Consider the following 26,656-nt stretch of genomic DNA (forward strand, 5'->3'; position numbering starts at 1 on the left):
ATGTTTAAAATAAAATAATAATTGATTCAATTAAAAATAATTTTTTATGTTTGAAATGAGTAACAATTAAATCGATTATTTAAGTTTAAAATATTTTATTTTTATTACGTATTCTCTAATAATAATTTCATAACAATCCATTATCATTGTCAAACCACCATGTGCTTTAATTTTGTCTGATCACCACCACCCTCTTGGTCTCTAAACTCTCTCTTTAAATTAGTGTCTAAAGAACAAATTATTCTCTTTATTTTTTAAATTTAAATTAACCAAATTCAATTACAACCAAATTCTATAAAAAAGAATATTGAGAGAAATTGAAATGACAAATAAAATAAACTCATGAGATTTCTAACTCAAGTCAATTCTCATTTTTTTCTAATTTCATATAAATTAATTGATTTGCAAATCAAATCAATTCTATGTTAGATCTATTTATGGATATTATTTCATATTAAATAACTTATATAACAACTTATATAACGATAATTTTATTTATTGTCATAAATACTAAATTGAATAAGTCATTATTATTTTTGATTTAAAATTAAATGAGAATAAAACTAGATATACTATTTTATTTGATATTAGAGTTTAACGAGTATCCAACTCAAATATAAATAACAACTTCAGAGTTTTTGTCTATAACACATCAAAATCGTCTCTGTGCCCTTTTCTTATCAAATGAGTTCCGATATATTTTAGCACTTTAAAATTATATTAGTTTACAAAAATTACATTGAAATTTGACTATAAAATTATTTTGGTACATATATTAAATATTTAGTTAAAAAATTATCTGCCCGTCTAGCTCAGTTGGTAGAGCGCAAGGCTCTTAACCTTGTGGTCGTGGGTTCGAGCCCCACGGTGGGCGTCTTATATTTTAACCTTTTTCCTTTAATATTTTATTTTATTAGGTGTAGTGGACATTGCAGCAGGTGCTTTGTTTGATCTTACACTTTAATGTTTGATTTGTGCTTGGTGAGTTGGGCTATTCAAAGGTTCTCGTTGTCATCTTCATTCATCTTCCTGCCGACACACAAATTATTATATCAAACCCCTTAGACTTGACCCATCACATACCAAAACCCATCAATCAATTGATTTTCTTAACACTTAACACCATCCACTTTTTATTCTGATTCAATCTAATCTTCAATGATTACTACACTGAATTAATGTTTAGCTATGAATCCAATCCTCACCAAATCTTATTTATTGCTTTTAAATTACAATAATACACAATTCATTGCAAATGAACCTCACGTTTGCTACTACTCCTATTGAAATTGAACCTACCACAAATACACATTGACAATACGATAATAATTAAGCATTATGGTTTTGAAGAAAATTGAAGGATGATTAATTAAACACTGGTGTATAGTGTATATATAAATTCATAACATGGTGGACCACAAGCAAGCAACAACACCTTATTATTTCTAATGCTTAATAGGTTGTTTGGTCACCCATCTCTATATTGAAATTATATTATCATTCATTCAAGTCCTTGGTAATCCAACTTTATTACTCATTAAATATTCAATTCTGATGGAGTTCATTTTTCAATTGCTTGCATTCTCTCCTCCAAGTAATGTATAAGGATTGAGCAATAGAGGTAGAAACTCAGGTGCAGTCGATTTTACGTGAAGTTGATATTTGAAAGTCGTTAGATGATTTAATTTATTTTACTAAATTTTCATTTAACGACTTTCAACTATCAAATTCACGTAAAGTCGACTGTACCTGAATTTTCACGGAACAGTGGATTATTAGGTACAAAGAGTGTATAAATATATTAAGAAGTGTAATAATATTTGGTTTGGTTGATGGAGAATATCAATAGACAATAATAAATCAATATACATGTCAGCTATAAAACTGTATACAAAATTAGCATTATTCCAAGAACTTTATTTGAGCACGTCAAACTAAATTAGTAAATTACAAAACACTTTTTTTTTAAATGACTAAAAACACCACCTTATCCAAGAATGCTGAACTTGTTTATCCGTTGGTCGGTGTAACGTTTTATTCTGAATGACGTGCCATTGTCACAACTCACAAGAGAGCTCTCTTTTAAATTTTGAGGCCATGTATACATGTGACCAAGCTTTAACATGATACAGACTTTTCATATTGGATCAATGCATAAGAAAATTTTTGAAGTATTGTGAAAATATTAGGGCTTCACAACTAGTTTTAGTTATTTGTGTTTATTTTGTGATTGGCATAGACAGCTAAAATTATTAAAATATCAATATTCTTAATATATTGCAAACTCTTCCTAAAGTTTAGTAGTTTAACTATTTTTTTAAAACTGATAAATGGAAACAGTGAATTCATGAGATTTCGATATTTTAATCAAAATTTTTACTGCGTATTAATTTTTTTTAAATGAATTCATGGCACGTCCACTCATAATAATCATAATATATGATCCGAAACTGTCCTATGAATTAGTACTTTTAATTGTTTAATATTAATGATCATCATGAGGTTAGCTGGTAAACATAGGAAATTTGATTTTAATGTACTATTCTAACATTGGTGGATCGGTGGAAGTGAAATCAAGGGTGTTAAAACCTACTTCAAGGAATCGCTTCGATTTGTTAGCTGAGTGTGCTTCAAGTTAGGTCGCACTGAGGTGTAATTGTAGTAGGGACATTGATATATATATTTGTTTGTGGTTTTGGGGCATTCTTGTTTTCTGGTCCTCAGTTCTTAATTTCCCCCAAAATTTTGGTCACCTAAATGCAAATGATGAATCATGTGTTTCTCCTACGTTCTAGCATAGTTACCTACTTTAAAAGAAAGTACAGTATATGATTACGACGCATAAAGTGGCACGTTCAAAGTTGCATTTCCTGCTAATTAATAATCGCTTGATTTATAAACCAGGTACGTAGGCTAAGCAAGTAAGCACAATGTTAGTACGATAATTTGTCTCCCATAATTAGTTTGGATTGGGTCGAGTTTACATTGTTTTTGTATGTGTACTCGAATTAAACTAAACCGAATAAGAACGAATTGATTCAGTTATGATCATTGGATACCTAATAAAATAAATATTTATAAAAAAACAAAAATTTTATCTTAAAAATCTTATAAATATAAGGGATAAGTATTGTTTTGGTCCCTAACGTTGAGGGTCAGAATCGTAACCGTCTCTAACGTAATTTTTTATTTAGAATCATTCTTAACGTTTTTTTTCGTATTAAAATCGTCCTTTTAACTTTTTTTGGACAAAAATACCATTTATCACTTCCTGCACCTTTACCACCACCAACACCCTCCTTACTCCACCACCACTACCTCCCTTACTCCCATCAAATACTAATAATCAGAATCAATCAAATTAAAAAACAGAAACAACATCAAAATCAACGAGTACCCAATTCAACAACATTAAATTCAAAATCAACAACATCAAATTAAACAATAAAATCAACACACAAAATTAATGACTAAGTAAATAAAAGCAAGAGGGACAAAGGCAGTATGTCCTTGAAAGTTGAAAGGGCATATTGGTAAAGCATAATGCCTAGAACAAAAAAGAAGTGAATTATTGGAATAAAGTCAAACTTTAGAAACCACTTGAAGATCCTCCTGTTGTTGGATTTGCATTTCAATGGTTTCTTTAAGGTTGATGCCTTTGTACCAGCGAGAATAGAACAGGTAAAGGTAAGGGTGGTAACGAGGTGGCTAGGGGCGGGTTTTTGCTCTACTCGACCCCCGCCCCGTCGTACAACAAGCCGCCTAGAATTTGCCTTACTTCTACCTACGGATAGTAAAACGTTGAACCTTAACCCGTTTCTGTGGGTATCCGTCCCTATAATTATTAAAATCCAATCAATAAAATAAAATTTCAAAATTTATATAATCATCATCACATACATAACATAAATTAAAGTAAAAAATTTAAATATGATACAATATTATTAATCATTTACTAATTATTTTACATGTATTATACATCTTATATATTAAAATTATATATATTATATATATAGCGGGGTGGGTATTACCTAAATCCGACCCACCCCTCTCCTCCCAAGAACCCGCCCCGCTAAAAATCCGCCCTGGTGCGGGACGGGTAGAGGCAGGGTGGATACCCGCAGGTTCGGATGATATTGCCATCCCTAAGTTGAGGAGAAAGTCAAAAGCAGTGAGCACCACAAAGAGGAAGAACCACCTATCCATGTGGCCTTCATTGAGGTTATTGGGAATTCAGCTTGGCCTCTCCCTTTTTGCAGTGATCCCCATAACCATCAAGATCAGCATGCTGCTGACATAGTTTCCAAGAGAAATTGAAGCTATGCAGAGTGAGCTCCCAAAGCTCTTAATCCAGTCTGGGGCTTGCCCATTGAAAAAGTCCAATTGACCCACGTACATAAAAACCTCTGAGGCACCAACCAAAACATACTGTGGGATCTGGCAGAATATGCTTAGAGAACTGGTTTTCTCCCCCAGGAATCACATGTTTGAACCTTTCTATCTCTGTGATACCAGCTGCAACCATTGATAGTATTCCAATGATTAGGCCAACTCCTATTCTCTGAAGCTCAGTCAGTCCTTGGGGTTACTGCTCAATCTCCAAGCCAACGGAACCAGAAATTGGCGATAAATTCTGGTGCATAGCAGGATGCTGGTGATATTAAAGTATAAATAAAGCAAAAGCAAATGCGGAAGCAAAAGAAAATGCAGATGCAGAAGAAAAAGCAGATGCAGAAGCCAAAGCAGAAGAAGAAGCAGATGTAGATGCAGAATCAGAAGCAGATGCAGAAGCCGAAGTAGAACCACCGGCAGCTCGTGGGCGACGGAGCAACGGCGGCTGGGCAGATCGGCGGTGGTAGGAACCCAGCTTAGCCTCAGAACCCTCTCTCTCCTTCGCGTGCCGCCCTCCTCGCGTCAGGCTCCCCTTCCCGGCGACGCACTCCACGGCGGCAGAAGCATACATGAACGGCGGCGACGTCTTCCTCTGTTAGGGGCTCCCCCTTCCCCTTCCCGCCTTCCCCCTCCTTTTCCGCTTTTTCTCCCCCTCCTGCGCGCGCCCTTTCCCCTTCCCTTTCTCCCCTCCCCCTCGGTCCTTTTCTTTTTTATTTTTAATTTTATAAGTTTTTTATTAAGATAGGGGTAATTTAGTAATAAAATAAAAAAATTTTATTAAAAAGAATGATTTTAATATGAAAAAAATATTTAAAATGATTCTAAATAAAAAATTACGTTGAGGACGGTTTCGATTTTGACCCACAGCGTAGGGACTAAAACATACTTATCTCTAAATATAGTAAACATGTAAAATCAACCATGGCTACATTTAGAGAGGATGAGCTTCCAACAATAGTGTCCATGACAAGGTTAGTTTTTTCCATTTTTAAAGCTGCGAAACACATAACAGAACCATCAACTATACAGAATTTTTATACATCTTAGTATTTCACAATAATTTATAAACAGACAGCAAAAATTAAGCAAATAAATTACCAACAAGAACTAATAATTCAGAATTTCAAAAAAAAAATTTAAAACACAATAAAAATTAACAACAAGAATAAAAATTGAATAGAGAGTAAAACAATTAACAGATAACATAAACAAAAAATTAACGCTTAACCTAAAAAAACTAGATCCTTACCTAACTAGAGAAGACAACCACCATAGACGCAGGAGACGGTGTTGTTGACGAGTAGATGACGCCATAGACGTTGTTGACGCACGCTGGACGAAGCACGCTGTTGGAGAGGACGACGGAAGACGAAGACACTGCCGGAGAAGATGACACTAACAAAGAAGACGACGCTACCACTACTGGATAAGATGATGCTAACAGAGATGACGCTGATGAGGACGCTGATAAAGACGCTAACGGAAAGGAAGCTACCACCGATTTGGTAGGATGAGTAACGGTGAGGTCGTGAGGGGCTGAGGGTGCTCTACTAGGATTCATACGATGGATGATTGTCGCTGCAATGTATTTATGTTAGGGTTAGAATCACTAAAATGTGTGAGTGTGTGCATATATATATATATATATATATATATATATATATATATATATATATATATATATATATATATATATATATATATATATTATTAATAAAGATTCAAATTTACAGGTTGGTTTGGGTTTCGCATCTCCAGAACTATTATCCGAACCAATTATTAAAAAGTGTCATTGATTTTTGTTCGAATTGTATTCGATTACCTATTGATTTTAGAATTAATTTAATTGATTTGGTTCAAAATCGAATACTCGCTACCATAAACACCCCTAACAATGAGAGTGATTTTTGACATTTTGTGCAGCCAACTAAAGCAGCATTCAACCAAGGGACGCAAGACCATATAACATCTCAATCTATTAGATTAGGCAACGGGGTTTTGATTGGCTAAATATACTGCTTTTTACTATGCTACATTAAATTTTGACGATAGTCATGTAATAATCAAGGTTCTGAAAATTGGTTCGAATTTGTCGGTCGAATCGGTTGAACTGTGAACCGCACAAAAAGACGATTCAGACAAACAGTGAAACCGAAGATTTCAAAAATTGGAATTGAACCGGTGAACTAGCCGATAACTGGTCGGTCGAATCGAACCGTGACCCGATCGGTTTTTTGGCTGGGTAGCCAAACTTTGCCGTTTCAACCTTTGTTTAGCCCTAAATCCCTAATTCGATCCTAAATTCCCAATCTCATCGAGCTTCCAGGTTCCAGAAATGAGAACGCCTCTCTCAGACTCTCACACGACAGGGGTTCTGTCCAATCTCATTGAGCTCGTTGTCCGATCATCCCTTACCTCCGTCCAGCCACCATCTCGTGCCGCTGCCGTCGTTCCTTCGAACAGCCACCTCCGTCACGCAGCAGCCGTCGTTTCTTCGAAGGTACTCCACCACTACTTGGTCACTCGATGTCTTTGTCTCCCTATTGCATGCTCTGTTGATGGCGTCTTCGAGCTTCCAGGTGATTTTTTTTAAGATATGATTGTTTGATTGAATAACTGTTGCATGCTCTGTCTCTCTGATGAGTATGATTGAATAGTTGTTTGATTTTGTGAAGCTCTGTAAACTGAAGTCACTGAAGTGTGAACTGATGAACTCTGATATACTAATATAGTGATACTGATCTGTGATTTACTGATATTTTATTTTTCTTTGAACTGTGAAGTGTGAAATTGTGAACTGATTCAACTGATCCTACTGAACTGAACTGTAAACTTTGTTTAATAATTTTTGTTTACTGAACTGATTTTTCTTTATTTACTGAACTGAATTTTGTTGTTTGTTAAAAAATTGTGAATAATTTTGGATGTTGTCTGTTGTGAACTTGAGATTATTGGGTTGGAGTGAGTTATTGTGATATAGAAATTGAAAAAAAAATCATTATTGGATTGCTGGTAATGTTTAGGTATGGATCAGAGTATCAACCATGAACTACCTAGGAATAATAATGCTGAAAATAATTCTGCTTCGAATGAACCTTCTCTTCCTCCCGGATCTTACGAAAGTCAATTACAAACTTCTAATGTTCGGGAAAAAATTGATCCTACTTGGAGATATGTTGCTTTATATTTTATTTATTATTTTATTATAAAAAAATTTTTTCGATTCAACCACAGTCGAACCGATTAAACCTATGAACCAATAAACTAGTAGCTAGAACGGTTCGATGACTAATTCGATTCTCAGAACCTTGATAATAATAGAATTTTTAAATATGTGTATTGACAGACCCAACAAATATTTAATAGTAGAGACAAAAATATATTAAAATAAAATTTAAATAAAATATATTTATAGTTTGAAATTAAACAAAATATATATATATATATATATATATATATATATATATATATATATATATATATATATATATATATATATATATATATATATATATATATATACGTACATAAATTAAGATAAAAATATATTAATTTAAATTATGATGAAAAAATAATTTATAATAATTATTATTTTTTTATTTTTAACAAGACTAAATATTATTTTTGTATATGTATTCTTAAACAATTATTCAACTATTTATTATCTCCTATTTAATTGTGATATTTATTTATTATAATATTACGGTAAAAATAAATTTTTTTAACCAAAATAATTATTACAGAAAAGACTATTTTAAAAAAATATTAATATATAAATAATGTGTTTTTATATTTAACTAATATTTAAAAACATTACTACTAATTAAAGTTACATTTAATTATAAAATTAAGTTTTAATATAATTATTAACTAATTTGCTATTGTAGTGAAATTAATTATAACTATTTGTTGATTTATTTATTTATTTTTTAAAAAACCATAATCTAATAAGAAGATAAATATATACATCTATATATATATTTATTAAGAATAAATGACCATTTGTACCCATGAGAGATGAAAACGCTGATATTTGTATCCATCGTAGATGGAAATTGACTTTGTAACTATGAGAGATGAGTTCCGTGTGACAAAAATAGCCTGACTTGGGTTGGCACTTACTTCGGATTTGTAGGACCCTACGTGGCTCTCCGAACCTTCCAAAGCCCTATCTACGTAGATCTGAACGTTTCTATTTGAAGGTAATGCTTGAAATGAAAACTCTAGCTCATCTTCTTCCCCAATTCGAATCATACCCCCAAAATGAAATATTGGTGAAATTCAAGCGCACCCAGAGATAACTCATAACCCCAGCAATGTCACCACGCAGATTTAACTCTGATGCAAATTTTAGAAGTCGCAGTAGTTCTTCAAGTTGGAAGAAGATGAAGGAGAAGAACAAAACACAACAAAGAAATGATAGTGTGAAAGGCAAGTTGGCAGTGATCCAGTGAAAGTGGAATAGCGGCAGCAGATCGCAAACAGTATTTAAAGTGTTTAGATTGAGAGCTGTTTTCTCATCTTTCACCATTTAAATCCCTCAATGGCGGCTGCTTCTTCTACCTCCCTCTTCCACGCATCTTCCCCTTTTCCCCTCAAAACCAACCAACCCAGGCCCAGGCCCAGGCCCACCCACTTCCCTATCAAGGCCCAATCCTAGCCCACCACTCCTCTCACCTCCCCCAAGCAGCGCCGCCCTGCCGGCGAGAACATCCGCGACGAAGCCCATCACAACAACATCACCCACGACAACCTCTTCTCAGCCTGCTACGTCCCCATCAACGCTGACCCTTCCTCCACCGAGTGCTACGCCCTCGACGGCGAGTACTAGCGCAACCTCTTCGATTCTCGCGTCGGTCGCACCACCTGGTCCTACGGCTCCGGCGTCTGGTCCAAGAAGGAGTGTGTGCTCCCCGAGATCGATAGCGATGGCATCGTCAGTGCCTTTGATTTTTTGTGTTACTGATTTGTGGAATGCTTGATTTTTTTCAAAGTTTAAATTTTTTTTCCATAATTGATGAAGAGGAGAATGAGTTTGGGAAAGAGATAGATGAAGACGAAGGGGACGATGATGATGTTGTTTTTTCTTGAGAATTCTTACTACTTACTGGGCTGGCTTGGTTGACCGGTATGAAGAGATGGTTGAGAAGTACCATCCCGGATTTGGAGTGCGAAAGAAGAAGGGGAGGTGGAGAAGGTGAGGATGAAGGAAGAGTGGTTGGAAAGCATGAGAGTGAGGAGGGTGTCCTTGATGGGGTCAGAGGTGGTGGGGAGGGATAAGAGGATGGCTTTGTCGGCATGAAGGACGGAGTGGATGGTGAGAGAGCGAGTGTTAAGGAAGAAGAGGCCAGAATGGGGTTTGAAGAGTGAAGAGTGGGGTTTGGAGAGAGAGAGAGAGAGGGTTTGAAGATAAGGGACGAAGTGCCACGTAGTATTGGAAACCCACAAACCAAGCTCAGATCCAAGCCAGGTTATTTTTGTCACACAGAACTCATCTCTCATGGTTACAAAGTCAGTTTTCATCTACGATGAGTATAAATGTCAGCGTTTTCATCTCTCATGAATACAAATGGTCATTTATTCTATTTATTAATTATTTTATAAAATATTTGTGGGGATAAGTATCCCCTCTCTCTACTATCTCGATCGGTTTCGGAATATGTGTATAGATGTATAATATGTGTGAATATATAATGTAATATCTAAAATTAAAGATTGTTGAATCTATTTAAAAAAAAGGCTAGTAGATTAGAAATTGCTCAAATTAGGTTACAACTTACTTCGAAGTTGATTAGGGCAGGTGGGAAGATCTTCTTCTCAAAGAAATAAAAGTCTATGCCTAAGATCAAAATTAAGTAATTTTTGTAATTACTAAAAAAATATCATTAAAAAGTTACGTGAAAATAAAAAAATTAACTACATTAGAAAAGATAAAATATATCTTTTGTTTTTAAAATTTATTAAAAATTTTTAAAATATTTTTAAATTTTATTTTGTTTTAATTTTATTTCATAAATTTTAGATTTGTATCAAATATATTATTAGTAGCTAAATTTTTAAAAAATTTAAGACCAATCAAATAATAATACATGACAATTATATCTGATTTATTTGTGTTAAAGATTATTCTTGTAAAATTGTTATTGAATTGGTCATAAATTTTTTAAAAAATAGACATCAAAAATATATTTGATCAAAAACGAAAAAATATTAGGACAAAATTAAAATAAAATAAAATTTAAGAATAATTTAATAATTTTTAACAAATTTCAAAAACAAAAAAACATACTTTATTTCATTATATATATTATTTCACATATTTTTAATATATATTTTGCATTCTATTATATATATTATATAAATAACTAAGTTGGTGGTTGCTTTTTTTATTTATATATAATATGACCAAATATTGTCCATTTTATCTTTGAGTAATGTTGTATAGCTAAAAAATTATAAATAATAAATAAAAAAGAAAATTATTTTAAAGGACTGTTAGGAAGATTTAATTATTAAAAAGGATCTTTAATACTAAAATTATTAAGAATGATCAAATTTTTTATAATATTTAAGAAGAAGACTAAATCTTTTTATAAGGAGATAAATATATCCTTATTTATTTATTTATTTATTTTTTATAATTTTTAATATATGCTGTTTGATTTTTAAGGCTATATAGATATGTATGAATATTCACTTGAGATTAATTAGTTAATTAATTTAAAAAATTACTCTAAAAAATTATTAGAGAAATTTAATTATCAAAATATTAATTATTTTTTATAATTTTTATATTAACAATTTTTATTTTTTCTAAATTTTAGTAATTTTTATTATTTATTTATTACTTTTATGGTCTTTTGTCTTTTTTTTCGTTAGGTAAAGATCATAAAGATAAAAATAAATAAATAATTAATAAAAATTACTAAAATTTTAAGAAAAATAAAATTTATCAACATAAAAATTATAAAAAATAAATAAAAAATAATTAAAAATATATTTATTTCTCTATAAAAAAAATTTAATTCGTCTTCTTAAATATTATAAAAGGATTTGATCATTCTTAATAATTTTAGTATTAAAGATCCTTTTTAATAATTAAATCTTCCTAACGGTCGTTTAGAATAAATTTTTCAAAACGGTCGTTTAGAATAAATTTTTCAAATAAAAATGTATATGTAATAACATTTTCATTTACAAGAGAGTATAGATAATTTTTTTTAATTAATTGTTATAATTAATTTTTTTTATAAATATCTTCTTTTATTTAATTATACCCAAAACCAATTTAAATTTGATGGTAATCAAATCCCAAAAATTCTTCTGTCAACATTAACTTGCATCTATAATTATATAATTTTTATTTTAAATAAAACTCTTAAATCTTCATATTATGAATCCTAAACAATATTTTCAAATTATAACAACACATCTTATAAAGAAAAAATCCAAAATCTCAAATTCGTTATTCTTTATTATTAGAAGTAAAAAAAATACAAAAAACTGTTGGTTTATAATAACCTGCAAAATAAAAAATAAATAATAACGAATTAATTTTAAGTTGTGGATTTTGGATGTTATATGTTTAAAGTTATTGATGTTATATAGACGTGCTAGGTTGCTCAACATTTTTCGTCGTCGATAATAGACTCATTTGGCGGTTCGTCATTTTTGTTAGATTTTAATATTTTATCATCTTCTAAAAATTTATTTGTCATTTATTTGAGATTTTCGAATATCATTTTAATGAATTTTAAATCCAAGTATATTAACATTAGGAATTTAATTTGACAGTGGGGCAACTTTTGCTAGATATTTTTATTTCCTGGTTTTAAATATGAATCTATCCCACCAAAAAATACTTGTTATGAAGATTCATTCTGCGAATACGGAATACAAACTCATATTGCAATCTTTAATTGGATTGGATTTAACTCGAAAGTTTAAAAAAAAAAGAATAATGTACAGTTAACTAGTTAAGTGAATTCATCCTTGTTGATTTGTTGTGAACCAAAATAAAGTGAAAAAAAAGTTGATAGGTAAATACCAGGTAGGAGAAATAATTTTGAAGTTGAGGTGCACAATATTTTGAAATTTGAAATTGAAACGTAATTAGCGTCTACAAGATTTTGCTTTCCAACGGATCACTCTATCGTTACATTGCATGCCGTTAGGCCGTTACACTTCCTCAAACCAAAACCTACGTTGCACTTGATTGACCAAAATGTCCTTATACCCACCGTATATATTCACCTGTTGACAATAAATGTATAAATTTAAATAAATTTCATAAACAGAAGGTTTAACTTGTTTCTTAAAAATACTTATTTGTAGATGTTTTACGTTTCTATTCTATTTGTGTTTTTGGGGGAACTTTTTTAAGTTGGGATTGGGATTTGGGAGTGTGGACGGAAATTTCCAAAGAAGGAAAAGAAAAGGCTGAAAAAGTAAAACCTTAGCTTATGAGCATGTGAAGGAGGGGACGACTTTCTCACTTGATAACACAAAACCGATCATATAGTCTTAATCATGAATCACACAAGTTGGCATTTGGCAAAGAGATGCTCATTCACCACACGTGACACCTTTTCTTGTTTATTGCTTCTGTCCCACGAATGGTTTCTGATTCATTCAAATATGTATTACATAAGGATAACCAAGAAAAAAAGGGAATTTCACTTACCAGAAAAAAAAAAGATAGAATTAAAGCTCAATCTATTAATTCTGGAAGAAAGTTCACTTGATTTAATGCTTGTTGCTTCTTTCCCTCTTAGATTATGTTATGCTAGTGTATAAGAGAGAATATTAATTTTCCAAAGTATGACAAATTAGTTGGCAATGCTTGACTTTTTGCACATGAACATCACGAGATTTCTGAGCACAAAGAATGTGTAGCAGCTGTAATGTTCGTGTGTAGAAGTAGAACCCACTACACTAGCCACTAATATCGGGTTGCCAACAAGCTCTATAGAACAATGGTCATTAGGAATGTGCCTTAATAATACGGAAGGAGAGTAACGGAAAGAGGGTTTTTGAGGGGAGGGTAAAAAGGTAAAAGGGGAGGAGCGAGCCGGGAGTAATGGCGTGCTCATCTATAGCAACCGACATGTGGCGGTACGTGGTTACCGTCCATAATTAAGTTTAAATAGAAAAGGGTAATACAAAAACTAGAAACAGAAATACACGAATATGGGCGGTATAAGATTCAAAATTTTAGGGGAGAGAGTGACAGTAAAGGGCAAGAAAAGAATTAAACGAATTAAATAAAATAAAAAAGAATAAAGGAAAAGGGTGAGGTAAGGTAAGAGAGGAGTGGGGAGTGGATAATAAATAAGGGAGATATGCGAAGCGAATGGTATTGTTGGCGTTTGCTTTGTTTTTAAAACACAACCAAGTAGAGTAGCTTCTACTGCTTCTTCTACTTGTAGCTGCTTTCTTTTCTTTTATACTTTGTACTGGTCCTGTTCTCTCTATTTTCCCCCAATTCTCTCATCGTATAAAATCGAGTGTGTCCTCTCATTCCGAAAAGGAATCTTCGAGATCAGCAAGGTCATCGTCGTCATTTGCTCACTGCAGAGAGAGAGAGAGAGAGAGAGAGATTAGTACTAACATTAACAAGACACACTCACTCATCACCAACAGGCACGTCTCTACTTCTTACTTATTTCTTTCTTGTTTGTTTGGGTAAAGACTAATGAGTGTTTGGTTGGGTGGATTGGGAGAATAGGAATAAGAAGAAGAAGAATAGGAATAATGGAGAGGAGCACTCCGGTGAGGAAGCCACACACATCAACGGCAGATCTGCTTGTTTGGTCCGAGATTCCGCCAGCTGATTCTCCAGCTCCTTCCTCCGCCCTTCGCTCTCACCAGGTTTCTCTCTCTCTCTCTAGTAGGTATTAATGGAATAATAGTAATAATAATAATAATAATTTCTGTGATGGAATGATTGTAGCCGTCCGATGGGATCAGCAAGGTGGTGTTTGGGGGTCAGGTCACCGATGAGGAGGTCGAGTCCTTAAACAAACGGTGAGATCTGCTCCTCATTTTCTCCATTTCTTTTTTTGTTTAAATTATTACTTATTATCATTATCTAATTAATAACATTCCTGGAATAAAACTTTCCCAAAATTGTGTTTCTGTATTCCTATATATGTAGTCAATTAATAATTACTTCTTTTTTAGGCCATAGTCCTCCATAGTCCACTCACACATCCAGCACCCCGCAATAGAAAGCGAATGTCTGAGAATTGGTCTTATCTTTTTGCTTAAATTGTTTTACTTGGATCAGCGGATCTATCATTTCAAAATTTCAATCGTAGTTCCTAGTTTTCTTCTGATTTACGTTTATTCCCAAGTGTTCACCTGCTTTACTTTTTTTTTTCTTCTTTCTTTCGTTTTTCGTTCATCATTTCGGAAAGGAAATAGGGGAATGTGATGCTTCAGTTCAGTGTCATATCAATGTCATTCTAACATTAGAGTACGGAAATCTCATGTTAAAAACTTTTGGGGTTGGTTATAAATAGTAATATGAAATTCAATTCTGTGCTTCTTTGCTCTAATCCCATCCCGCCCTATAATAAGTATCGCCTCTATTTTTTCTTGGGACCGTATCAATGATGGTCCTAACATCATCGTAACTTCTAATTATGTCACGTCTCAGAATGAAGAAATCCCTTCACTTGTTTATCTATCCTTTCCACCAATTTGGCCCAAATCCTGGGGCTTGCAAAACAATGATAAGCCCCCAAAATATTTGACGCTGCAGAGATCCATTTCGATACAAAATAAAGAAGGGCTATTTCACTAATTTCTTTTAATTGATACTTTGTGTATGTGCTGCTATAGCTCTGCTTGCTGCTTATATGATTTGCAAACTAGTGTGAAGAAATGGATTTAATCACAATAAATATGATGACAGAACTATGTTTTTCCCATAAATGAAATCCCATATCAATTTGGTTTGTGGCTTTATGTTTTGCGGCATCTAACATTGTTTACATGTGGACTTTCCAGAAAGCCCTGTTCAGAGTATAAGATGAAGGAGATCACAGGTAGTGGAATTTTTGTGGGTGAAGGGGAAAGTGACGCATCAGAAGCTGGCAGTGCCAACCCTTCTGCAAATAAAACAGGATTGCGGATGTATCAGGTATCATTTTAATTTTTATATGAACATGGATAGTTGGTGAATTTCACAAATTATATTGATTCGTTATTGCGGTGGATCCCTGCTAACAAGCACTGTGATTGTTTTTGGAAATTGAAGCAAGCAATTGCAGGAATCAGTCATATCTCCTTTGGTGAGGAGGAGGCTATTTCTCCAAAAAAGCCCACTAGTTTACCAGAGGTGGCCAAGCAGCGGGAGCTAAGTGGAACTCTGGAAAGTGAAGACTCTCAACTGAAAAAGCAGCTTTCGGATGCCAAGTGCAAGGAGCTTAGTGGTCATGACATATTTGCTCCACCACCAGAAATCAAACCCCGGCCAATAACTCCTCGCATAATGGAGTTGAAAGGGAGCATAGATATTGGGGAACCCGCTGCACATGTATGCACCACTATAAGTTGCTAAACCTGAATTCTTGGGGGGAATATTTTTCAAAATCTAGTTAGATGTCTTTAATAAATTATGGATCATACTTCATCTATGCAAAAATGATTAGTGCTGTGATTCCACAACAAAGGGAAACTGAGGTTAATTGTGTCATAGAATGAATAATGGAGACTAGACATTATAATTGACTTTTTGAGATGCTAGTCCATGTTGCTTGTGCATCTGAAATATCTAAGTTGCTTGTGTTGTGGCTTTGTTTCTAACAGGGTGATGGGAAGTCTAATGGGGAACCACTTAAAACAGCAAAGAAGATTTACAACCAGAAATTCTCAGAGCTTTCGGGAAATGACATATTCAAGGGGGATGTGCCGCCTTCATCTGCCGAGAAATCGCTGAGCGGGGCTAAACTACGAGAGATGAGCGGCAGCAACATCTTTGCCGATGGGAAGGTAGAATCTAGAGACTACCTTGGGGGCGTACGGAAGCCGCCGGGTGGGGAGAGCAGCATTGCATTGGTATAATTTGTTAGGGTCCTAACAGAGTCATTCTCATATACTGTCCTTCGTTTTGTTAATTTAGTGGGGATGTGTTATTATATATTATTTGACCATGTATTTTCTGGGTTTTGGTCATTCGTGTCTTTAGGCTTCTTGATGTCTTCTTTGACTGGGAAAAGGACCATCTGCTAATTGGTTGTATGTCCATAATCCTGTGTTTTCCTCCGTGTTTGGTTTAATGGAAGTTTGGACTGTTTACCTGATTTAATTAAAACGTACCATTGTACTTTGCTATTCATTTTGCATTAATTAACTTGTATAAATTTGAATCGGCGCTGTGTAGTCTGTAGAAGCATGTACTATATCTGATATTAATGAGGACACCAATCACCATATTTATTTGGGTGATGAAGTCAAGAAGTTGCTGGAATAAGGAGGATTATTGTAGGTTGCATCCTCAAATTTGAAAAGCAGTCAGGTAAAGAAAAAGTCATCTTAGGGTAGCTTTCAAGCGAGGCAAAAAAAAAAAAAATTGAGTTATATTGTTATGTATATACTTTTTTTTTTTACTAAAATATGTGGGCTTTTTGGGGAAAAAAATTAGAGGTTTAATTTCAGTATTCTAAATTTTTATCTTTCTTATTTTGTAAAAAGTGAATTCGGATAGTCTGATTTTAATTTAAAAATTATTTTAATTTTTTAAACTGAAAATGGAATGATTCAATTTTAATTTTTAAATTTTTTAAATTTTTGAAAAATAAAAAATGTCTGATTTCAATTTAAAATATTTTAAAAAATTTTAATTTTCAGAAAACAAAAATCAAAGATTCCCCTATTTCTAATACTTTTTAAATTGGTGGGTGTAATATTTACGCATCATTACCAGAAATTGAATATTCTCTGTAAGTGTCAGCTGATTTTTTTCAATATTAAAGAAATTTCAATATTTTTTAATAAATTTTTTAGTTTTTCATATTTGCAAGAGTTGTTTTTTTTTTAAGGAAAAAAAAAAAGCTCAACACTTATGAAGCTTATTAAAAAATAAATAAAGACAACTAAAATGCTATTAATTCTATGTACCTCTACAGTACTCGTTATCAACATCAAACCAAAATCTATTATGATTAGGAGGAACTGTAACAAGGCTGGTAGCATGGACTTTATCTGCGGATATTTGTAAATATCTAATTTTATTCAATCTGGTCGGATAAAATTGTTAATTTAATTCGCTGCAGGTAAAATTAAGTGTAGAATAGATTTAAGTGTAGGTCGAGTAAAATACGTGTTAAGTTTTAATTTTATTCGATCAACTTATATTTTATATGTATATAATAAAAATAAAAATTTTTTATTATTAAAGTAAGATCATCAATTAATAATTTAACAATTTTGTAAATAAAATTAGAGTTAGATTATTTTTAATTTACTGATAGAAAAGAATTGAATTTTAATAACAAATTTAATATATGGATAAAATTAGAATTATGTTCAAACTTTATTCTACACTATTCTTTATTACCCTGAATTCATAACATGGCATGTAGAAATTTTTGTTATTAACATTTTTTTTATGGTGTTTATGATAAACATAACAAGGACTATCATCGGATGAACCCTTATGATTGGTTTGAATTTGAAATGTTTACCAGAAAATCCCTTTCATCATCATCATTAAATAATAAAACATATATAAATTAAAACAATAAAATAAAAGAATAATGTTAAGTAATTAATTTTTTTAATTGACATTAATAAAATTTCTAAAAATATTTTTTAATTTAAATTTTAAATTCAAATCATAAATTCTAAATTTTACATTAAAAAATATAAATTTTAAATTTTAAATTGACTCTATTTTTTAGTAATGAAGTCCTTTGATGTGTTACAAAGGATTATGGAATGATGATGTGTTTTGTAGAAAAGATTTTTTTTTAATTAAAAAAAGCAAATCAAAGGTTTCAATTTGACTTCTTTAAATTTTTATAGAAATTTGATATCAGATTTGTTAAGAAGAAAAAAAAATTAAAGATTTAATTTAGATTAGATATATAAATTTAAGGGTTAAATTTGTATATTAAAAATTTGAAAAAATTAAAATACACAAATTTAAATGTCAGATTTATATTTCAAGTGATAAATCTTATGGTCCGATTTATATTTTCCACATTTGAAATAAACATTATCATATTTTAACATGATTGTAAAATATCATCTTCTTCACATTCACAATATAAAAAATAAAAAGTGCTCCTAAATTTAGTTAGGTTTTAATATTTTTTTAAATAAAATAAAAAATAATATGTAAATAAAAAGAACAACGAATTCAGAGTATTCAACCGCCTAAGTAGGAATTCGAGATTGGATTCTCACAATTTTATCGGATCAGGCCAACAATTTGCACAATACTGCAACTAAAGCAAAGCTGAGAGAGAGAGAGAGAGAGAGAGAGAACAAAAAGAAGGAAATGTGGTTGTTCCTAGCGTGGGTGGCTCTTTAATTTGGGGGCGTGAGCAGCAGCAGCACCCAGTACACTCACTCCCTTAAACCTGTCACTCTTACTCTGTCACTGTCACATTAATCCCCTCAGTCACCACTACCCACTCTCTCTTTCTCTTTTTCTTTTCTCCCAAATCCCCATGACACTCAGACATTCCATTTTTCATTGTCCTTTCTAATTCTATCCCACTTTCATTAACCTAGTTTTCAATACCCCAATTTCTTTCTTTTTTGGTTCTTTGTCTCCCATTAACCAGTAATGTTGAGGATCCCGGACAACAACAACACCAATAGAAGGAACAACCTTGAAACTACCAGGAATCGCAGAGATGACAATGAATCTTCCTTGTTCGGTGTCGTTCCCAATAACACCTCGCCGCCATTGATGAATCTTCGCCCCGACCACGTTGCCGTCGGCTCACCTCTCACCAACAGAGCCCCTTTCACCACCACCAACAACAACAACGCCGCCGCCTCTCGTTTCGACGGTGGCCCTGTCGGCAGTTCTCCTTATCCAGCTCAGTTTCGCGGCGACCACTGTCTCTGGATGGACACCGATCAGGCGTCGGGATTCCACGTGGCAAACACCACCTTCGGCGCCGACAAATGGGTCGACGATCTGGGAGGAGGAGGAAACGCACTGGCCAACAACTTGTCAAGAATGAGCATCGTCGAAAACGGAACCACGAAAAGCAGAAGCCCATACGACGTCGTGGAGGCTTACAGCAACAACAACGCATGCTCCATTGATTCCAATAACCTCCCTTTCTTCGATGAAACAGCACCGCCTCCATTCTGCAACGCCGCTGCTGGGGTTCCCGTATCGGTGACCCCGGGTTTTGTTCCCAAAGGTTACGCTTTTGAAGCTTCTCCAATGGCTGCGCAGCATCATGATCACCATGTGTACCATCACCATCATCACATCATGGACCAGAGGATGATGAAACAGGCTACAAGCGATAACAACCTTCATCAGTTGCAGCAGAAGCCGCAGCAGCAGCCGCCGCCAACACCGGCTTTCGTAAACCCTTACGTTTGTGACCGTTTCGTTGGGTCTCATCAGCAGCATTTCGGCGTCGAGTGTGAACCTCCCAATGGATGGGGCGGCGGCGTCAAGAACCCCTTCAGATTCTCTCAGATAATGCACCCTAGGCTCCCGGCGAATGCGCCCAGGGATATGGCGGCAATGGCAGTTGCTGCTGCCGCCGCCGCCGCTAACAGCGGTGAGTTTCCTCAGTGTATTTCTCCGATGAGAAATGGTGGTGACCGTGCTGCCTTTAGATGCGATAACAGCGTCATTATTCAAGGAAGAGAAATGGTAAAACCCTGCGTGGAAAGCACTGGTTACGGTGGTTCTGTAAGAGGTTTCAAGAAGGGTCACGGTCAAGGACAGGTTCCATGCGATGAGCTTCATCATCATTATCATAATAATAATGGCCAAGGTGGTGGTGGTGGTGGTGGAAACAACAACAATAACACCAACAACAACAATGGCGGTTTCGTGAGGGATCCATCGTCGGTGCCATTGATGCTGGATTTCTATAACCTAGCTGAGGCGCAGGGTTACGTGTACAACATGGCGAAGGACCAGAACGGTTGCAGGTTTTTGCAGAGGATGGTTGAAGAAGGCACCTTTGAGGATGTAAGGGTGGTTTTTGAAGGGATCGTTGAGAATGTTGTGGAGCTCATGATGGACCCTTTTGGTAACTACCTTGTTCAGAAGCTTCTAGATGTTTGCAATGAAGATCAAAGGTTGCAAATTGTTCTCATGCTCACTAAAGAACAAGGCCAGCTTGTCCGAATCTCCTTGAATACCCACGGGTATGTACAACCTAGACCTTTTAGCTTCCAATTACTCACTTAATTAACAACATTTGAGTTGAAAAAATGTTTTCATGCATTTCATATGTTAAAAGCTTAAAGTTTTTATTTTTCTATCAAAAACTTCATATTTTACGGATTCTTAAAAGTGCTTTTTGGTTAGTAATTAGTAAAAGCAGTTGTTGTTTTATGATCTTTAGTAATCCAGTGCTCTAAGACTACTTATTAGTAGAAAAACATGCATAACTATTTCTAGCTAAACACACTTGTTAATTATTGTTCTAATGAAGAAAAGTTCTCAAATTTTTATCTAATGAACACTTATTAGCAGTTTATACATCAAAACTTTTTCTAGTGAAAAACTTTAACAAGTCCTGTAAAGGCATTGGGTAACAACTTTTTTATACTATACACTATGGGGTAAGATCTGTTTACTGTTCACTAGAAAACTTTTTCTAGTGAAGAATTAATATGATTCAAAATTTGATGTATGTAATAAAAGTTGAAAAAAAAAACCCAACTTTTCCGAAATACTCTACATTGTTTTTGTTCTTGTGGTTCACTGAGGTGAATTTATTGTGCAACTTTTGGCAGCACGCGCGTGGTGCAGAAGCTGATTGAGACCCTCAACTCAGCGAAGCAAATTTCATTGGTGAAGGGTGCAATTCAACCAGGTTTCCTTGACCTTATTAAGGATCTCAATGGAAACCATGTCATACAACGTTGCTTGCAATGTCTTAGCTGTCAAGATAATGAGGTACTATTATATATAAAATACTAATAATTTTCTCTTTTAAGTGTTTACTGTTGATCAATTTTATCCATTACATTTGTGCATTCTTCTTGTGTACTTAATTCAATATCGTTTGATTTCATATGAGAATGAGACATTAAATTTGACTATGTAGCCTCCAAGCAAATGTTGTGAATGAATGTACTATTCAGTCTGATTGAAATGATTCCCAAGTGATAATAGTAATTCATGACATCCAAATTGGTAATGAAAATAGTTTTTTAGAGATTTTCTGTCCTCATGTTAATAAAAATGTTATTTTTAGGAAAAAAATTGATATCATCATAAGCTTTGTCTTTGGGTTAAGAGAATTTTCTTAGAAAATGTTTAAAGGAAAGCTTATAATATATATAGAAATATTATTAAAAAAAATAGCATAAATAACAATACTCTTTTGTCATTGTTTCCGTGGTAATATCATCATAAAACTATCATTTTTTTAACCTTTTACTCATGCATGCTAAAATCATAACTCATATATGCTTTTGGAGTGCATTATTCCCATAAATGCAGAAACCTAGCATTTGATTATGTAATAATTTAGTTTCGCCGAATATAATCTCAATTTTATTCAGTGTCATATGATGATTGCCATCAGTTTGAATCTTCATAGAAATCAACAACCTGGCACAACTTCACATGGAATTCAAACCATGGATGCATGCAAGCAAGTTATACAAACAAACTTGTTTTAATTTAATATTAATATTAAGTTTGTAGGATTTTTAAACACAACTTTTATGTTTGTTTTCCTTTGAAACTTATTGACGAAATTGCTTTTTATATTGTTCATCTTTATTGTTGTTTTTGTTGCAGTTTATTTTTGAAGCTGGTGTAAAGTTTTGTGTTGACATAGCTACTCATCGACATGGATGCTGTGTACTACAACGTTGCATTGATTATTCCGTTGGAAAACATCGTGAGAGGCTGGTCGCAGAAATTTGCAAGCATGGTCTTCTCCTCGCTCAGGATCCATTTGGGTAAATAAATAATACCCTTTGATCTTGCACCCTATAATTTTTTTTTTCTTTTTTTCCTTTGGGTAACTTGTTTCAATGATTTTTTCCATGGTGCAACATGTTCGTGTTCAATAGTTCTCCGTGCCTATTTGTCTTAAACACATCCATGGTTTTTCAATTTGGTGTTTAATAAAGACATTCGCTATTCTTCTATAATTTTGCATGCATGCATTAAATGCTTAATGGAAATTTTTAATCTGTAAAGTAAGTGTCTTTTTCCAATCCAATCAATTTTGCTTTGCCACATGAAAAGCACCAAGGTTTGAGAAGTTTTGTCCTTAGTTTCAAAATGGCAAATCATGATTTTCTGTATGACTGGAAAAGACATTATTTTTCTGTAATAGGTTTTCTATTACTATTAGTCACCGAATATTAGTGACAGTGATTTGATGATTTAAAAGACAAATGTTTGTATATTTTATGTATGGCAGAAACTATGTTGTTCAGTATATTATAGAGATAGAGAACCCAACTGCCTCAACGAAATTGATGTCTCAGCTGAAAGGGAATTTTGTGAACCTGTCTACACAAAAATTCAGCAGCCATGTGGTTGAGAAATGCCTCAAGCATGTTGCAGATAGCAGGTCCAGAATTGTCCGTGAATTGCTCTCTACACCCCACTTTGAGCAGTTATTGCAAGACCCTTATGCCAACTACGTCATTCAATCTGCTCTTGCATATACCAAGGTTTGACAAACCAAACTCATCTTATGACTTAATCATTTACAATGAAGAAAAGGTGCTTTCTTCTTAACATTAATATTCAATTGGGTGTACTGAAATGTTGTGATGATTAATTATATGTATAGGGTGCACTTCATGTATCATTGGTGGAAGCAGTTAGGCCATACAAGATCTTGCGCACTAGTCCATACTGCAAGAGGATATTCTCTGGAAGTCTACTTAAGAAGTGAGCCATGATGATCATGTTTACCTATCTGCAGTGATGACACAATTATATGTTGTTGTTCTCAAATAATTCCCCTCTAATTAGAAGAACTTCTTTCTTGCTGTTCTTGTTTTTCTATGTTGATTAGTGTATTTTGTGTCTGTTATGTTGCCAAGTGAATTACCAAGCCTACCCCTCATCCCTTCTCTGAAGGGTGATGGATGCTATGTGCTTTGGGTGATTCAGGTCCATCTTATCTTGTCTTTGTATTATTCTTATGTTGTCTTATGTGTTGTCTGTGATGTGTACGTACGCTTCATGCTATGGTCTCTACTGTTGAAGCTGCTTCCTAGGATCATGTACATTTTCTGGATTTTCTCCTTTTGTTTCTGGAGACTATGTTGTTTCGACTTTTGCTCCTCTCTTTTTCAATAATTGACACTTTAATTTGCTGCCATATATGCCTTTTGTTGCTTTCAATCATGATTCAAATTTCCAAGTTGATGTGCACAATTGCTCGTGTTACTAGCTACCTAAGATTAAAATTTTTTTGTAATATATATTTACTTTTGATTTTATTTGACTATCAATTACATATATGCTCGTTTGCTATTTTTTTTAATAAATACTACTCTATATTCTCTAAAATAATATATAAATTATTTTTTCTATGTGTCATATTTTAATAGATATTTATTTATTTTAAACTTTTAATAAAATTTATTAAATAATTAATTTATCTAATAAAATAAAAAATTAGTTTTGAGATATTAAAATTTATTGAAAATTTAACAAAATATTTAAAAAACAATACTATATATTACTCTTTCATTTTTCATACAAAATCTCTTATTTCTCACCATGTTTTCTTATTCAAAATTGCTTTCTTCTCTTTTTGTAGACGTATTCTCAATATCACATCGCAGCTCTCCTAGCACATGCTGAACCGAAGCATATAAAATTTAAAATAGTTAGATTAAGTCATAATGCAGAAACTTTAGCTAAGTATGTCACGAAAATTGAGATTTTGACTGAATTGGATTATTAATTAATTAGCCTTATTATACGGAGATTACTTTCAATACACTTATCCTGTTACTAATGAATAATAAAACAACTTGTATCAAAACCCAATCATCGACCTGTCTTGTACGGATATCCTTCCATTTGAATAGAATTATAGAACTATATCAAAATAGATTTATAAAAAATATATATAATTTAAATTTGAACGAGCAATGGAATTAGTGATCAAATAATGAATGTACTCTCAATCTATTTGATTGCTTTATTCTATATGCTCGTGTAAATTATTGTATGCACGTTTGAACGTGTCTCTATAGAGGATTTAACTATGTAGAAATTTTCAACGCAAATAATAACACTATTATATCTTATCCGAGAGCTAGCTGGTATTTAATTAAGGGGATGGTTGAATTATATTATGGTCTACGCCTTCTATTGCGTCCAAAGAACAATAACAGCAACAAAACCAATAAAAGTACATACTATATAGCTGGCGACAATTAATAGAAATACAACCTCTCAATTTTTTTAATAATTAAAAAAAATAAAATATAATATTTAATATTTAATTTTTTATATTTTTATTCTACTTATAAAATTAATAATAAAAATTTATATTTTATTTTTTAATTATTAAAAAAATTGAAAAAATTCATTCCCATAATTAATTAGTAAGGTTTTTATGGACTGCAAACAAAAAGGCTGGCTATGGTTAGAAAAAAAGAAATAAAAAAAGAAAATAAAAAAAGAAATTTAGTAAATTTTTATTTTCTTTAGATGTGTTTAGATGAAAAGAAAATTAAAAAATGTTATAAAAAGATAATTTTATTTTTATATTATAAAATATATTTAAAAAATAAAAGAATAATATTAGAAGTAGAGAAAAAAATAGTTTTCTCTTTATTTTTTTTATTGTTGGAGAAAAAAATTAGTAGGTCCTACTAATATTTTTTCATCCATTTTTCTTTTTTTCTTATTTTTCTCCTCAACTAAACAAGAAAAAATAACTATTTTCTTTCCAATTTCTTTTCCTTCCTTTTTTTTTTTTCTCCTATTTTTACCTCAAACAAACACACTATTAATTACGATCACTATGTACTATTAGCACCGTTATTTCTCTTTAACCACTTTTTTTCAGCTTAAACATTTAAAAAAAATAATTCTGTAATATTAAAATTTTATAATTAAAGAAATTTCAAATTTAATTTTTATTATTTAAAAAACATAAAATAAAAAATTTATAAAAATTTTAATAAATAGAAAAATTCTTATTTAAAAATATATATAAAAAATATAATTATTTATATATTTCTTCTAAGCGACTAAAACTTAAAAGAAATAAAATAAAATTCATGACCCTCTTTATAAGAAACCACCAAATCAGTCGCTACTATATACTTAATTATTTCAATGAAAAAACACTAATATCAAGTTAGCACTATATATCCTTGATTCATCACGGTGGTTAAATATTTTCGTGAATAAATATTTGTCAAAATATGTGATTCCTTTGTACGTCATGCGATGCTCCATATTATACAGAGATTAATTTTCGTATATAAAAGTGTCACATACCGTTATCTTAACTTATATAATGGACGTATAAACAATGTTATATTTTACATGACCCATGATTAATTAATATTAAATATAAACAAAACAGTACAGCTGCACTTTTCCGTTTTGTGATTTCAAACTTGCTCTTACAACTTGTTAATTTTCTTTTCAATTAAGTTGGCAATTCTTTGAATAATTCCGTTAGATAATTAATAAGGGATGTAGTCAATTTCAACTAACTTATATTTGAACTGCATTCTAAAATTTATAAAGAGAGCTGTGGGTGTTTTTTTTTACTAATGGGATATTTCATTACGTAAATATTGGATTTTTTTTAGTTAATTAAAATTTGTGAATTGGAAATTCATTCTCAAGGAATGATAGAAGTTTCTTTTTTATAATTGAATGTTTATTTTTTTTTATAAAAAATATCACGAAAAAACATCTACATATAAAAAAAATTAAATTACATCCAAAAAATCCAAATTACATCCAAAGAAGAGAGAAGAAGGGCGCGACGCGATGGAAGACGACGACGTGAGAAAAGGCACGAGGACGGGAGTGGCGCGATTGAGGACGGTGACGCAAAGGTGGAGGCGCGCGCGGTACGATTGGCGA

The 26,656-nt window shown here is 32.6% G+C and overlaps 2 protein-coding genes and 1 non-coding gene across 3 annotated transcripts; all 3 read left to right on the forward strand.

The window, feature by feature from the left end:
• Positions 1–801: 801 nt before the first annotated feature.
• On the forward strand, positions 802–874 carry TRNAK-CUU (transfer RNA lysine (anticodon CUU)). The gene has a single exon. It is a non-coding gene; the product is annotated as a tRNA-Lys (tRNA).
• A 12,688-nt stretch (positions 875–13,562) lies between these two features.
• On the forward strand, positions 13,563–16,731 carry LOC112706167 (uncharacterized). The gene is made up of 6 exons (XM_025757326.3): positions 13,563–14,034; positions 14,120–14,262; positions 14,345–14,418; positions 15,406–15,538; positions 15,656–15,934; positions 16,207–16,731. The coding sequence occupies exons 2-6, from the start codon at positions 14,146–14,148 to the stop codon at positions 16,459–16,461; spliced, it is 858 nt and encodes a 285-aa protein (XP_025613111.1). The 5' UTR covers positions 13,563–14,034; positions 14,120–14,145; the 3' UTR covers positions 16,462–16,731.
• A 2,461-nt stretch (positions 16,732–19,192) lies between these two features.
• On the forward strand, positions 19,193–23,954 carry LOC112708334 (uncharacterized). The gene is made up of 5 exons (XM_025760508.3): positions 19,193–20,754; positions 21,349–21,511; positions 22,364–22,527; positions 22,998–23,253; positions 23,376–23,954. Exons 1-5 carry the CDS (start codon positions 19,193–19,195, stop codon positions 23,478–23,480), a joined length of 2,250 nt encoding a protein of 749 aa, XP_025616293.3. The 3' UTR covers positions 23,481–23,954.
• Positions 23,955–26,656: the final 2,702 nt, after the last annotated feature.

This window comes from Arachis hypogaea, chromosome 8, assembly GCF_003086295.3.
Source record: "Arachis hypogaea cultivar Tifrunner chromosome 8, arahy.Tifrunner.gnm2.J5K5, whole genome shotgun sequence".
NCBI classification, from domain to species: Eukaryota; Viridiplantae; Streptophyta; class Magnoliopsida; order Fabales; family Fabaceae; genus Arachis; species Arachis hypogaea.